The sequence below is a fragment of the Macrotis lagotis genome, chromosome 2, assembly GCF_037893015.1.
Source record: "Macrotis lagotis isolate mMagLag1 chromosome 2, bilby.v1.9.chrom.fasta, whole genome shotgun sequence".
Lineage (NCBI taxonomy): Eukaryota > Metazoa > Chordata > Mammalia > Peramelemorphia > Peramelidae > Macrotis > Macrotis lagotis.
In genome coordinates, this window is record NC_133659.1 from 250,915,511 (window position 1) to 250,931,711 (window position 16,201).

At 32.8% G+C, this 16,201-nt stretch overlaps 1 protein-coding gene and 1 long non-coding RNA gene across 4 annotated transcripts in view; one reads left to right on the forward strand and one right to left on the reverse strand.

Moving 5' to 3' along the window:
• The window catches only part of LOC141514700 (coiled-coil domain-containing protein 91-like), a 500,695-nt gene that overhangs the window by 133,237 nt on the left and 351,257 nt on the right, over positions 1 to 16,201 (forward strand). Inside the window, exon 3 of one of the 3 annotated variants that reach the window (XM_074225711.1) lies at positions 8,022 to 11,240. The exons of the other annotated variants lie outside the window; for them this stretch is intronic. Within the exon in view, the coding sequence (XP_074081812.1) occupies positions 8,022 to 8,057 (36 nt within the window). The 3' untranslated portion in view covers positions 8,058 to 11,240. Of the gene's footprint in view, positions 1 to 8,021; positions 11,241 to 16,201 lie in introns of those variants that run through there. 3 annotated transcript variants of the gene reach the window in all.
• Positions 1 to 16,201, reverse strand: part of LOC141514702 (uncharacterized) — a 344,275-nt gene that overhangs the window by 35,152 nt on the left and 292,922 nt on the right. The gene's annotated exons all lie outside the window — the stretch shown is intronic.

Sequence of the window (16,201 nt, forward strand, 5' to 3'; positions counted from 1 at the left end):
TGATGCCTTTAAAGAAGATGTAGGTGCCTTGTTAAAAACCTAGACATGCTAGACCTATGGAAGAAATTGAATGGGGATAGAAAGGAATATATTTTTTCCCCCGCAGTACATGGCACTTACACAAAAATTGACCATGTACTAGAGCATAAAAACCTAATAATCAAGTGCAGAAAGACAAATAGTGAATACATGTTTCTCAGATCATAATGCAAGAAAAATCACATGCAATAATAGGCCATGGAGAAATAGACCTAAAAGTAATTGGAAACTAAATAACCTCATTTTAAAGAACGAGTGGTTGAAACAACAAATTATAGAAAGAATTAATGATTTCATTCTAGATAATGACAATAATGAAACAACATACCAAAACCTATGGGATACAGCCATGGCAGCTGTCAGGGGATATATTATAATCTTTAAATGCTTACATGAATAAATTAGAGAAAGAAGAAATCAATGAACTAAACATGCAACTAAAGAAATTAAAGGAAGAACAAATTAACAACCTCAATTAAATACCAAATTAGAAATTCTAAAAATTAAAGAGGAAATTAATAAAATCAAAAGCAATAAAACTATTGAACTAATAAATAAAACCAAGAGATGGTTTTATGAAAGAACCAATAAAATTGGTAAACCTCTGTTTAATTTGATTTAAAAAAAGAAAGAAGAAAATCAAATTGCTAGTATCATAAATGAAAAAGGTGAACTCACCACCAATGAGGAGGAAATTAAAGTAATAATTTGGAGTTATTTTGTCCAACTCTATGGCAATAAATTTGATAATCTAAATGAAATGGATGAATATTTACAAAAATATAAGTTGCCTAGGCTAAATGAAGAGGAAATTAAATATCCAAATAACTGTATCTCAGAAAAAACTTCATAAGAAATAAATCTCCAGGTTCAGCTGGATTTACAAGTGAATTCTATCAAACATTTAAGGAACAATTGATTCCAATTCTATATAAACTCTTTGGAAAAATAGGTGAAGACTCTTTCTATGACACCAACATAGTGCTGATACCTAAACCAGAAAGAGTTAAAACAGAGAAAGAATATTATGGACATATCTCCCTGATGAATATAGATGCAAAAATCTTTTGCAGTATATGACTACAGGAATCTATATTTGACAAACCCAAAGACTTCCCAGCTTCTGGGATAAGAAATCATTATTTGACAAAAATTGTTAGGAAAACTGGAAAATAGTATGGCAAAAACTAGGCATAGGTCCACAGATTTTGACTATATTAGATATTTATTAATGTGTTTATTTATTTGTTTGTTTATTTATTTTAGTTTTTGCAAGGCAATGGGGTTAAGTGGCTTGCCCAAGGTCACACAACTAGGTAATTATTAAGTGTCTGAGATTGGATTTGAACTCAGGTACTCCTGACTCCAGGGCCATTGACTATACTAAATTAAAAAGATTTTTCATTAATAAAATTAATGCTACCAAAATTAGAAGGAAAGCAGAAAACTGAGAAACAATTTTCACAACTAGGAGTTCTGATAAATTTATGGTCTCATTTCTAAAATATAGAGTGAATTTCATCAAATTTATAAGGTCGCAAGTCATTCCTCAATTGATAAATGATCAAAGGATTTGAACAGATAGTTTTCAAATGAAGAAATTAAAGTTATATGTACTCATATGAAAAAATGATCCAAATCATTATTGATTAGAGAAATGAAAATAGAAACAACAATGAGTTATCATCTCACACTTATCACATTGGCCAAAATGAGAAAAAAGGGAAAATGATCTATTTTAGAGAGGTTGTGGGAGGATGCATTGCTGGTGGAGTTGTAAATGGATCCAATTTTTCTGGAGAGCAATATGGAACTATACCCAAAGAGCAATAAAACTGTTCATACCCCTTTGATCCAGCAATTCCAATTCTAGTTCTATATCCAGGAGAAGTTATAAAAAAATGAGAAAAGTTGAATGTTCCAAAATATTCACAGCAGCTCTTTTTGTAGTGGCAAAGAATTAGAAATTGAGGGGATGTTTGTCAATTGGGGAATGGTTAAACAAGTTATGGTACATGAATACTATCGAATACTATTGTTCTATAAGAAATCATAAATGGTTGGACTCTAGAGAAGCATGGAATAACTTATGGGAGCTGATGCTGAGCAAAGTGAATAGAGCCAAGAGAACAATGTACACATCAACAACAACATTGTGAGATGAACAATCTTGATGGAAGCAGCTTCTCTCAGCAGAACAGCTAGGACAACGTATTAGACTGGCTATGGACTATATTATCCCCATCCAGAGGAAGAAAATAAAGGAAAACAAAACACACACATACACACACACACACACACACACACACACACACAAACCAGCCCTTCAGAATCTGATGAACATTTTATAAAAGTCAATTCTTATGTTTCCCTTTTCCTTAGTCCTAATTCCTCATATTGAAAATTACTAATCTGTAAGCATGTTTATCAAAATATGTAAATACAATGCTAACCTAACTGTTCCCTGCTGAGGGGAGAGGGTGTAAAGGGAGGGAAGGAAATTTTGTAATGTAAAAATGTATATGTGCCTATAAATGAAAATAAATTAATAAATAACAAACAAAGAAAAAAGTCCCTACAGTATTATTCTCATCAGCCCTCCTGGAGAGCCATTGCTTTTAATCAATGACACTTTAATAAAAAAAGAGGAAAATCAATAAGACTGATCACACTTTAAAAACTGAAAAAAATTGGAGTGGATTTTTTTTTCCTTATATCTCTCTTTTTTTTAGGAGCTAGCCTTGTTTTTATAAATTTGCAGATTTCATTTTTGATTTGTATCTGTTTTATTTTTCTAGTCATTCATTATAATGTTTCTTATAGTCTATTAATATTCTGTTTTATACCACAATTTGTTTAGACATTCCCCATTTGATGAGCATCTGCTTTGTTTCCCATTCTTTGCTTATACAAAGAAAAGTGCTGCTTTAAATATTTTGGTGCCTTTTAAGAACTGTCTTATCTCAATGACTCCTTGGGATATATGCTTACTAATAGAATCTTTGAGTCAAAGATTATGTACATTTTAGGTCCTATTTGCATAATTAAAACTTGCTTTGAATATTGGCTACACTAATTCGCAGTTCCACCAACCATGAACTAGTATGCCTATCTAACCAAAACCCCTCCAACACTATTACTATCTTTTGCCATCTTTGACAGTTTGCTGAGTGTGTAGTAAATCCTTAGGGTTATAAAACTTTATCTCATTATTTATTTAAAACTTTCTTTCATAGTATTACTAGTAATTTAAAATCCTTTTGAGAACTATTTGTTCATGTCCTTTAACCATTTATTGGGAAATGGCTTTGAACATATATCTGTGTATGTGTATTCATATATATGTATATATTACATATTATATATTACATATTGTGTGTGTGTGTGTGTGTGTGTGTGTGTGTGTAAATTCTTCAACTTGAAAAGACCAAAGTGGAGGGAGTTTTGGCACATGATCTTCTGTTTGCAGATTGTGCACTCAATGCAGGCTCTGAAGCTGAGAGGCATAAAAGTTTGGATCCATTCTCTGCTACTTGTGATAATATCGGCCTAACAATACCAAGAAATCACAGGTGCTCCATCAATCAACACCATACTATCCATATGTGGAATCAATGGTTATAGTAAAGTGAGAAATTTTGAATACTGTGGATAGGTTCACTTACCTTGACAGTATACTTTCCAGAGATGTACACATTGATAATGAAGTTGATACATGCATTGCCAGAGCTAGCTCAATGTTTGGAAGACTCCAAAGGAAAGTGGGAGAGAAGAGTTGTTAGACTGATTACCAAACTGAAGGTCTAACATTGTGCTGACCTCTTTGTGAAATCTAGAAAATCTACTAGTGTCATGCTGATAGAGTAGCTTCCACTTAAATTGCCTTAGGAAGATGTTGAAGATCACCTGGCAGGATACCAGATACTGAGGTTCTTTTTTGTGCTAAACCTGCCAAGCATTCAAATGTTACTCCAAAGAGCACAACTCCACTGTGCTGGCCATGTTGTTTGAATACTTGTCAAACTTATGCTTGCCAAAAAGATTATTTTATGGAAAACTCACATAAGACAAGTTCGCATCTCTTAAGAATTTTGGAATTGATTACGCAGCATGGGAGATGCTTGCACAGACTGCCTAGCATGTCCTCTTCAGAGAAGGTGATCTATGAGCAAGGCAGAATTGAAGGAAATATGAGATGCACAAGTTTAGAGAACCCACCCCAGGTGCTCACATGACTTATAGGTGCCCAACTTATGGTAGAGTTTTCTGAACTCTTGGCCTGGTCATCCATTATAACTTGTCTCTAACATAGTGATGTCATTTTGGACTTCTATGATAATGAGGGATAAGAATCAATCAACCAACACACACACACACACACACACACACATATCAAACAATATAACATCTATATTTAGGGTGTGTGTATGTGTGTGTGTGTCTGTGCTGACATGCATGTTATGTGTATATAGGCAAGCTAGGTGGATAGAGCAACAAATCTGAAGTCAGGAAGATGTGAATTTAAATTCAGCCTCAGTCTTTTAGTAGCTATTTGACCCTAGGCAAGTTAATTAATCCTGTTTGCCTGAGTTACCTCATCTGTACAACAAACTGGAGAAGTAAACGGCAAACTACTCAAGTATTTTTGATGATAGCCCCCAAAATGAGGTGACGAAGAGTTGGACACAACTCAATATGACTAAAAAACAATAGATAGATAGATAGATAGACAGATAGATAGATAGATAGAGTTAGAAAGAAAGAAAAAGAAAGAAAGATGATAGATAGATGGATAGATAGATATAGCTAGATAACAGATAGATAGATAGTTGGATGACAGATATTTCTTGTTTAAATATCTTGGTTCCCAAATCTTTATCTGAGAACATTTTATTCTCATCAGTTTCACCATCATCATCATCATTTTTTGCCGTCAATTGTATTTATGTAAAAACTTTTCAATTTCATTGAAATTGAAATTTTCTATTATACTTTTTACTATTGCTCCATCTCTTTTTTTTTTTTTTTTTAGATTTTTCAAGGCAATGGGGTTAAGTGGCTTTGCCCAAGGCCACACAGCTAGGTAATTATTAATTGTCTGAGGCTGGATTTGAACTCAGGTATTCCTGACTCCAAGGCCAGTGCTCTATCCACTGTGCCACCTAGCCGCCCCTATTGCTCCATCTCTTGTTGGATTGTGCTTCTTTGGCAGAGTATGGATTGGTGGAAATTGGGTGATGAGTGAGCCTATTCAGGATTAAAGATTAGTCCTCTCCATTATTAATTTATCACATTATCACTTCATTAGACTTGTTGGTGCCTTGACTGCCAGAGACAGCTGCAATTATTTTAACACTTCAGTATAGTTCTTAATTTGGGAAACTCTGAGAGTTTGTGGGGATTGGGAGAAAATTTTTATTCCTCCATTTTCTTTGCCATGTGACCTGGAATGACTCAGCTTGTCTTTTGATAATAACCACTAACACCAACAGTACAAATTATACAGTAAGTTGATAATCAGAAATGCAAAATTATATCACATCTTAAAGATTGACCCAATAAGTCATTTCATTATCTGCTCAGTGGTAAGTTTTACCTGCAGTAGATTTGACCCTTTAATGTCTTACTATTCCATCAAATTGCAGAAAAAAAACTGCTAAATTATTATCTACTATAAGGAGTAGTGACAAATTCAGTCTGAAGTAGACCACAGTCAGTGTGATCAGATTAAGGTTTTGGCCTTAATTCAAATCAAAAGCAGAGAGAAAGAATTGAAACTACTTTCTTATAAATAAGAGCCACCCAGTATGAAAACTCTAGAAACATGTAAACAGCACTCTAGTCCCTTGTGCCATAAAGCCTGATTTTTCATGTTATCTTTGCCAGATAATTTAGCTGAGTTCCACTAGCAATGTTGTTTTTGTGAACTTCTGAGGACAGCTTGAGCACAGTTCTATATGTAATGTCAAATCCACTTTAGGTTTGACAAATGGCAAAATAGCAAACTATATCTATATACAGATTTCTGGTGCTAGGAGGCCCCTCCAAAGATTATTGAAAATAGCACTGCCAGCCAGATGTTTGTATTTTAATTTCTAAAACATGTCCAGGCAAGGATATTCTGTACTACTATGAAACTTTTGTCTATTCCATAGAAAAATTAAGACTCAGTCTAGCTTATATTTCACATAGTTCTATAAAATTTCTTCTTCAAGGATCTCAAACCCATTTTAAAACTATTCTACAATCACTTATCCTTCTGTATGTTAGGATAAATTCAATTTCAGGGGATTGAATGCTTCTGATGCAGGGAACGTGGGCATAGAGAGTGTTGAAACCAGCTGCATACAAATTTTGTAAATCTTTTGTTTGCATTGTAAAGGGAATCTCCCTTCTTCCTTAAAGGTCTAATTTGGGTCACAGCCTGAGGGCCTGACCTTCAATCTGCTCTGGATTGCATTCTCTTTTTTTTTTTAGGGGCAGCCAGAAGCACTGGAACACATGTAAGACCACCCATAAGAGATCCCTCCTCAAAAGGGGAAATCTCCAATGTGGGACTTGGGTCACTCACAGGTCACCACTCCTTTCATGGACTCAGGAGAATTTAAGGAGATTTGGGAAAGGGTTTACTCTTTTACCCTCTGAGACTCCTATTTAGCCTTGACCAAGTGGCCAAATTCAAGCAGCAATCCACAATGGCCTTTTCTTTAATATCTACTTAACTTTCCTATCCTTTTCTTTTGTGTTGTAACTTTTTTTAAATAAATCTCTGTTTTCTTTTACACCTGCATTCCAGGGTCATAGTGATTTTTCAGAGGCAATAAATGCAAGCAGCAACATTTTCATATTTCAATATATATCATATTATTTATGGGAGTACAGAAAGTAACTTATGCTTTCTCATCACTTTTTGTTTGCATTCTGCCCTGGGGAATGAAAGAAAATTTCCCCCCCCCCCTTTTTTCTTTAATTCATTTGAACTATTTTCTTTGAAACCATAATAATTTTGGGGTGACAGAGAGGCCTTCTCTTTCATTTGCGTATTACTTTAAGCTAGCTATATTACATGCTTTTTTGTAGGTCATCTGACTATATTCATAAAATAATTTTTATTGTTTCTATTATTTGTTCTGTGATCAACTTTTTAGTCTGTCAATTATTAATCAAATCCTTATTTTTTTCACAGGCACTATATTAAGTTTTAGGAGAACAAAAAAGGGCAAAATATGGTATCTATATTCAAAGAGTATATATTCTAATGAGGGACATAGAGCATAAATTTACTAACTACTATATATACATTCATATATGTAATATAAGCACATGTATGCATATATATATATATATATATATATATATATATATAGTAACACCTATATGGGTATATGTATATGTTTGATGAAAATATATTGAAATAATAAATTCCTAACTTATATGATGGCTTTCTTTTGAGAAAAGATTTATAGTGATTTTGAAAGAAAGCTGGGAGACTGAAAGACAGCACTAAGTAGACAGAGAAGCAATTTTTCTCAGATATAGACTATTCTATTCACTAGGGCAATTGTGTGGCACAGTGGACAGAGCACTAGCCCTGGAGTCAAGAAGACTTGAGTTCAATTATGACCTCAGAAACTTAATAATTACCTAACTGTGTGACATTGGGCAAGTCACTTAACCCCACTGCCTTGCAAGAAACAACAGAAAAGAAAAAAGGATACAAGAACATTGAAGCTTGCCATCCAAAAGTATGAATTGCCCCATTAACATGATGTTCCTCATGTATATGTATCTCTGTTATGGTTTTGCATGTGCATACTCTTTCCCATGGATGATGCATACTCCCATACATACTCTCCCATTTATAGGAGAGTATAACTTAGCTTTATGGATAGACAATTATAATATGATTATTTTTGTGCTCTTGCTATATATTGAGCAAAGATTATCATTATTTTAACTTTTATGTTATTTTTTTAACACAGGTTTCATGTTTAGGAGTCAGTGATATAACTGACTGATTTTGTGAAAACTGTATTCTTCCAACTATCTCCAGCAGAGTGACCTCCTTGGATCCTGAGAGAGATTTTTGAATTGTAACCATGTGGTTGTGAATATGGTTGGTCCCCATTATGAAAAAACAAAAAAACCAAATATGCTAGTTTGAGACAGTTTGGATTGAGTGAACCAGGCCAGATAGATGAGGGTGTGTCTGTCACATTAGATATCATTCACACAGGTGCAAATGATGCCAGGAGATGCTTGGTGCCATACCTGTTGACAAGGAAAAGTCAAAAAATCATTAGCTGTTATACTTTGGGCAGAGTGAGAGGACTTTGGGCAAAGAGACATATAGATAATTGAAGTCCTTCATCACTATTATAATATGCCTCAGGGTTAGATTTGTAATCTATTGCTTGACTTTCTTATTTATTTCTATTTTCTGTCCATGTTATATTTTCTATATTTTGATGATAACATTCCTTCTGTTGTTTATTTTATTGTTATTTACCCAGATATTCTCTTCAATGCTTCCTCACTTAGGTTTCTGAATTTTCTTGCATAGGTACATCAACTTGGTATGTTGTACTATTTTAACCGACCATAGACATGTTTCATTCTCAAAACATCCTCATTGGGATGTCTGTGAGGCCAAATTTGTTTTCTTGTAAAAAAGTATCACATATGTTCTATTGAGGTCATGAGCAAAACTTGCTCAAAAAGATGATTGTCAAGGGCCAGGTCCTGAGAGTGTTATATGCATATCTCTGGTGACTAAGGTCACCAGAGATATGCATGTATTCGTGCTCATTAAGTGGAATTATTGGCTCACCAGAGGACCCTGACCTAAACATCTGTGGAGTTAGAGGTGTGTGGGAAACTTTCTGATAAGAAAGTCTGTGGATTTCCAAGGATAAAAATTGTAGATTCGATCCAGGGAGCTATGCAGCAGGGTTTCATCTAACCTGTCATGTCTGAGAAAAGTTTTGCTATAAAAGTCTGAGTATCCAAAAATAAAATAATGGAGTTTGTATCACGACTTTACATGTACACCTCTATTTGACCTGACTCTCATCAAATATTTAGACACACACACCAAAACTATCACTGGTGATAGACTATAATCAGTTCAGACTTCAGAGATATACAGCCCAGGAAAAAGGACCTCTATGATTCCATATCAATACAGGGTTCATGGGAACTTCAAAGGCATGAAAGAATCAAGGATTAGAACAGTGGAAACTTTTGAGAGCCCAGATAAATATAGAGGAGAAGGTGAAAATCACCAGAAGCAAAATGCTATTTTTTAGCTGCAGTCACTGGTTGGCTTTATCATTGGATAGTGACTATGAACCTTCCCTGATAGAGCAACTAAAGCACTGAAGGAGTTTGCCCAGATGTTCATCCAGGAAAAGAAGTAAAATGCAGCCCCTCTGATTTTTGCTAATTTTATATAAATACATTATGTTTCTGTTTAAACAAGAAATTAAATATTAAAAGTATTATAAAAAGTAGAAATAGAGGCTTTACTCCTCTTGTACTCCTATTTAACAAATATAGTCTTGACATCTAAAGTAAGGGAGGGAATAAATTTTTAGCATTTTTAAAGTACCTACAATGTATCAATCACTGTGCTAAGTAACTAATACATATTATTTTATTTGATATTCACAATAACCCTTCTAGGTAGATGTTATTATTGTTCCCATTTTACAGATAAGTAAACAGATAGAGGTTAAGTGACATGCTCAGGATCATATCCATATTATAGATGAGGAAACAGGCAACCCAGGATCATACCTAATTAGAATTTGAGGGTAAATTTGAACTCTGGTCCTCCTTATTCAGGCTCAGAGTTCTAGCTACTATGCCACCTAGATGCTGAAGGAAAGACAAAGTAAGAGAAATAAATAAAAATTACATAAATGAATATTTATAAGAACACTTGAAATGATTTTGTTTTAATGGGACTATAAAAATATATCCAGAAAATTCACTTTTTTTCAAGTTAGATTCATAGCAGAGATGGTTATTGAATCCATAGGAGCTATTAAAATAATCTAATGAATTAGTATAGAAGATGGACAGAGTCCTGGGGGACACTCATCATTTGAAGGCATGACATACTGGATGGAGATCCAGGAAAATAGACTGAAGAATGGTCAAACAAATAGAAAGAAATGCAAGAGATAGTGGTGTCACTCAAACCTAAAGAGGAAAGTGTCAAAAAGAAGGTGGTAAGAAGTCAAGAAGGATAAGGACTGAAAAATGTCAATTAATCAATGGTTATATTGGAAAGAGCAATTTCAACTGATTGAGCCTCTAAAGTTAAAAAGGGGAGGGGGAGTGAAAGAACCAATGGTAAGATGGCCTTCTTAAGGAGTTTAGTTCTAAAAGGGAAAAGAGATATAAAACAATAGTCAGAGGGGATGAATAGATTAAGGGAGGACTTTTTCTTTATTGTGGCTCTTTTTTAAAAAAAATATTTTATTTATTTGCTTTTCCAACTACATGCAATGCTAGTTTTTAACAACCTTTTTTTTGTTCAAGGTTTTGAGTTTTACGTTTTTCTCCCTCCCTCCCTTCCTCCCTTCTCTTCCTGACAGAAAGCTAGTTAGTAGTTAGTAGTAGTTAGTTAGTAGGCTCTAACATTTAAACTATGCTAAACAATAGATCCATATTGATCATGTAGTGAGAGAAGAATCAAATTCAAACAGAAGAAAGAAAACATTAGAGAGAGGAAAAATGACTTATTACATAAGACAGCTTTTAAAACTTGAAGATAAGTTTTAGTCTTAATTTAAACTTCACAGTTCCTTCTCTGAATAGGGATGGTATTTTCCATCATAAGTCTTGGTCATTACCCGACAATGTTCTTAGTGTGTACAATGTTCATTTAGTTGTACTCATTTCACTTTGCATCAATTCATGCAAGCCTTTTCAGGTTTTTCTGAAATCAAGAAAGGCTTTTTTTGAAGATGGGGGAAACATGGATTTGTTTACCTGCACTTGAGAAGTCAGTAGAAATCAAGAAATTAAAGATAAGTGAAAGGTGGAAATGGTTGTGCAGTATGCTAGAAAAGAAAGGATAGAATAAAATCACTTATGCATGCAGAAGAATTTGTCTTGGCAAGTAATATTTCTTCATTTTTCTTAAGAATTTGTCTTGGCAAGTAATATTTCTTCATTTTTCTTATAAGTAAAAAAAGGAAGGGAGGGGAGGGGAGGGAAAAGAGAGGGTCAAGGCATCCAAGGTAATGTAAGATAAGAAGAGAAGTAGTAACTCTCATCTCAATTTTCATAGTGAAATATGAGGCAAAGATCTCAGCTAAGATGATGTGAGGAAAGGAGCCATTAGAGGAAGATATATAAATTTTGGAAAAGATGGTGACTGAGAATATGTTTCAAAACACTAATATTAAAAGCAAAGAAAATTCTAAACTAAAATAGACTTGGAAAATTCCTGCCCAGAGATGAAGTACACCTTCTAAAAAAGGCTGATAAGTGTTGTCAAGACTTGCAAATTCAATTAAAAGGCTTTTAACTTGAAAGAATGGGAAAGATTGTTAGATACATTGGTTAAATACAAAAAAGTAAGAAGAAGAATTAGAAAGTGACTGAGAAAGGAAAAAGAGATGTCCTTTTATCATAGAAGTTAAGTGGTCCACCTAAACAGAAAAAGAAAATAACTGTGGAATCTGGAAATAGGTCACAAACCTGGCACAGAGGCAATAATACAGTAATAATTAAGAGCAGTAATTAAGAGAAGTAGTAAAAGAATAATTATCCTGGAGCTCTTTCTCTGATTAAATCAGGCAGCTAATAACTTCTTTACTTGTTTTTATTTTATTTAGTTATTTATATATATAAGGATGTCTCACCCGTTATAATGTGAACTCCTTAGACTAGGGTTTATTTCATTCTTTATATGACAGTGGCTAGCAAACAGTAAGTACTTAATAAATTTTTGTTTTTAATTGATTTTTTTGCATAATTCCAAACTGCTACCCAGCCATACTAATGCACAGTTTTACCAAGAGTGTATTTATGTCTCTTTCTTCCCACAATCTCTCAAGTAATAGCTATTTATAGTTCTTTTAACTTTGCCAATTAGCAGGGTGTGAGGGGAAATCCAAGTTGCTTTAATTGATATTTCTTTTATTATTATTATTATTATTATTATTATTTGGAGCATATTTTCAAATGGTTGTTTTTTGCAATAGGTATTTATATATATTATGAATTTATTTGATAAATAATAATAATATATAATAATATAACAGAATGACACTATTCCAGAATCAGGCTGCTACACAATCCTATAGGTGTTAGCCTAGGAGTAGCCCTGAAGAATTGGGTGTTGCTAATTCTATTGGCTGAATTCTCCATTCTGAGTATATTCTCCTCATTTTTAGCCTACAGTAAATAGCACTGAAGCTCCATATGAACACTTAACATCTTTCTTTGATCTTCACCCCAAAACACCTTTATGTTCCCTTCCCAATTCCCTTTGGTCTTGAATTTCCTTGTGTATATTTATCTTTTAAATAGTTCTAGGTGCTTCAGTCTATATAGATATTTATATAGGCAATCTCTCTCTCTTAACCTTATTTTTGTTTGTTTTTTTGCAAAGCAATAGGGTTAAGTGACTTGCCCAAGATCACACAGCTAAGTAATTATTAAGTTACTGAGATCAGATTTGAACTCAGGTCCTCCTGACTCCAGGGCTGGTGCTCTGAGCTGCCCCTGCCCCATCCTTCTTAATAATTAAAGACATTTAATTAGTCTTGCAAGTTAATGACAAACACATTCTTCCTAGCCTTTTTAGGTACACTTCTCTAGATAAGAATCTGTCATCCTGATAGTGTAGTTTGAATCCCATGCTCAAACATCACCTTTTTAGCTAACTTTCAAGTTCAAGGATTAGTTTTGTTCTTTTCTTTATCCCTGGTCTTCAAAAGACAACAGTGAGGAAAACAGCTTGAGGTCCTATGGTCTTCAATTCTATGCTAAGCCTTCATAACTATTGGGAATATTTTTAATATTTCTCCATCCAAATTAGGGTTGTATTTTCCCCTTACACAAGATTCCTGGGGAAAATGGGCTAAAAATTATAGTAAAATGGCAGTGATAAACACATGCAAGGAAACTATGTGATAAAGGAATAACTCAACTGCTAATCACTAGAAATGTTTTGAGTTATTTTTTCCCCCTTCTTGCAGTCCTCATGAAATTTCTCCAACTCTGTTGGCTTCTAAAAGGTGGAGCCTTTATAGAATCCATATCATGCATTTCTCTCTATCCTGAGGAATCACAGTCACTGAAGCTGCTGATTTGTCTTTGATATGATTTTAAGCTCCATCACCCACCTCTATTTTGATAACACTTCTATGCCAATGGGAAGTACAGCTCTTTCTGATCTTTCACCTTTGCTCTCTGGTTAATGGGAGGGGAAGAAGAATACATACACTCCTCTCTTCCTAAAGGCAATTTGATCTCAGTAGTCTTTCAGCAAAGGATTCAATTGCCATTTAAATGAGCCATAGCTAGCCTGCGATTTTGAACTAGCTTAACACTTACCACAAAAGTATGTCTGATTCTTTCAATGGATCTCAGGACATTTCCTGTATATAATCATCTATATTTATCCAAGGATCAAAGCAAATTTCTCACCAAATTAGGAAAACAAGGTGGCACAAGGAATTGAATATTGGATGTGGAATTAGGAAAACCTGAGTTGAAAACCTTTCCAAAGTATTAACTAGCTTTGTTCCTGCCAGATAAGTCATTTAATGTCTCTTCGACTCAGTTTCCCATCTATAAAATAGATAATAATATCTCAATCAGAAAGCTGTTGAGAGGATCAAGTGAGATAAAATAGGTAAAATCTCTATGAATATTAAACACCATGTAAGTGCTACCTATTATTAAAGCTAGAACTTGGTCATACCTAGCTTACATTTTTGATTGAGTAACTGAATCTAGCAGTTTGGGACTTCTATGATTAATTGGGGTAGAAATATATATATATATTTATATATATATTTCCATTCTTATACTTACATAAATTTATAATATATAAAATATATGTGTCTATGTATAGATATATATGTGAATACATATATGCACATATATACAGACTCATACATATAAATATACATGTATACTGTTTATCATTGTATCTCTTTATATTTATATATATACATGTATATTCATACATGTATATATATATATATTCATACAAATATATATGAAGGAAACTACATGTTGCAAAAGGTACCATACACAATGAAGCAATATGAACATTGTTTATATATATTAAAAATCCAAATTATTAAAGAAAAGGTAAATGTTATGGGAAAAAATAGGCAATAAAATTTTACTTGTTAACCTCAACTTTCCTGTCATAGAACTAGATAAATATAACTGGAAAAAATAAATGAAAAAGAAATTAAGGAAATAAACAGAATTTTAGAAAAAATAGATGTGATAGACCTCTGCAGAAAATTGAATGGAAAATAGAAAATAATATAGTTTTTTCCTCAGTAATTCATGACACCCACAAAAAATTGACCATATATATTAGGACGTAAGAAAACTCACAACCAAATCCAGAAAAACATAAATATTAAATGCATCCTTTTCTGATCACAATGTAATAAAAAGTATTTTCAAAATAGGGTCAAAGAAACATATCTTAAATTAAGTGGAACCTAAACAATTTCTAAATAATAAGTGGGTCAAAGAACAAATTATAAAAATAATAAATAATTTCATTACAGAGAATGCCAAAAGTGGACAATAACAAAATTTATATACTATATACCGAAACAGCATATAGGGGAAATTTTATATATCTAAATGCATCAATAAAACAGAGAAAGAGCATATCAATTAAGTAGGTGCAGTTAAAAAAAACTAGGAAAAAGTGCAAATTAAATACCAAGATAGAAATCCTGAAAATCAAAGGAGATATTAATAAAATTGAAAGCAAAAGCACTATTGAACTAATAAACAAAAAAGTAACTGGCTTTATGACAAAGAACAATAAAGTAGACAAACCATTAAGTGTTTATATTTTTAGAAAGAGGAAAACCAAATTACTAGTATCAAAAATTTTAAAAGGATCATTCCACTACCAATGAGAAATAAATTCTACCATTTAAAGAGCAATTAATTCCAATTATTAAAGAGGCAAAGGACTTCTACCAAATTCCATTTATGACACAAAAATGGCAGTAATACCTAAACCAGAAGGAAAATTATAAACCAATTTCCTTAATGAATATCAATATAAGGATTTTAAATAAAATGCTAGTAAGGAGATTTTAGATAGATAGATAGATAGATAGATAGATAGATAGATAGATAGATATACATATATATAAAATAATAGCATTTGAACTGGTGGGATTTATACCCAGAGAATGTAGTACTGGTTCAGCATTAGAAAAATTATCAGCATAATTAACCATATTAATAAAAAAGCCAATAAAATTCATGATTATCTCATTGCTTATCCTAATTCCTTCAAGTTCCTTTTCTTCTCATTATTATGACAAAGAACTTGGAGGAATTACAATAAACAATGAGAAAATAAAACTTTAATTATTTGAAGATGATTTAAAGGTATACTTGGAAAATTCCTAGAATCAACTAAAAAAATTAGCAAAGTTGAAGGATATAAAGTAAATCCTCACCAATCATCAGTATTTCTATATTTTACCATGAAAATTTAGCAACGAGACAGAAAGAAAAAAAATCCATTTAAAATAACTGTAGACATATAAACTACTTGCCAATGAGTCTACTTGCCATGACAAAGCCAAGAATTATATGAACAAAATTACAAAACATTTTTCATATGAATAAAGTCAGATCTAAACAATTGGAAAACTATCAATTGCTCATGGATAGACTGAATCAACATAATAAAATTGGCAATTTTATCTAAATTAATTTACTCATTCAGTGTCATAGCATTGAAACTAACAAAAAATTTATAGATCTAGAACAAAATTCATTTGGAAGAACAAAAAGTCAAAAATATCAAGGAAATAAAATGTAAAAACGTGAAAGAAGGTAGATTGACTGTATCAGATCTCAAACTATACTACAAAACAGTAACAGCAAGACATTCTAGTACTGGTTAAGAAATAAAAGT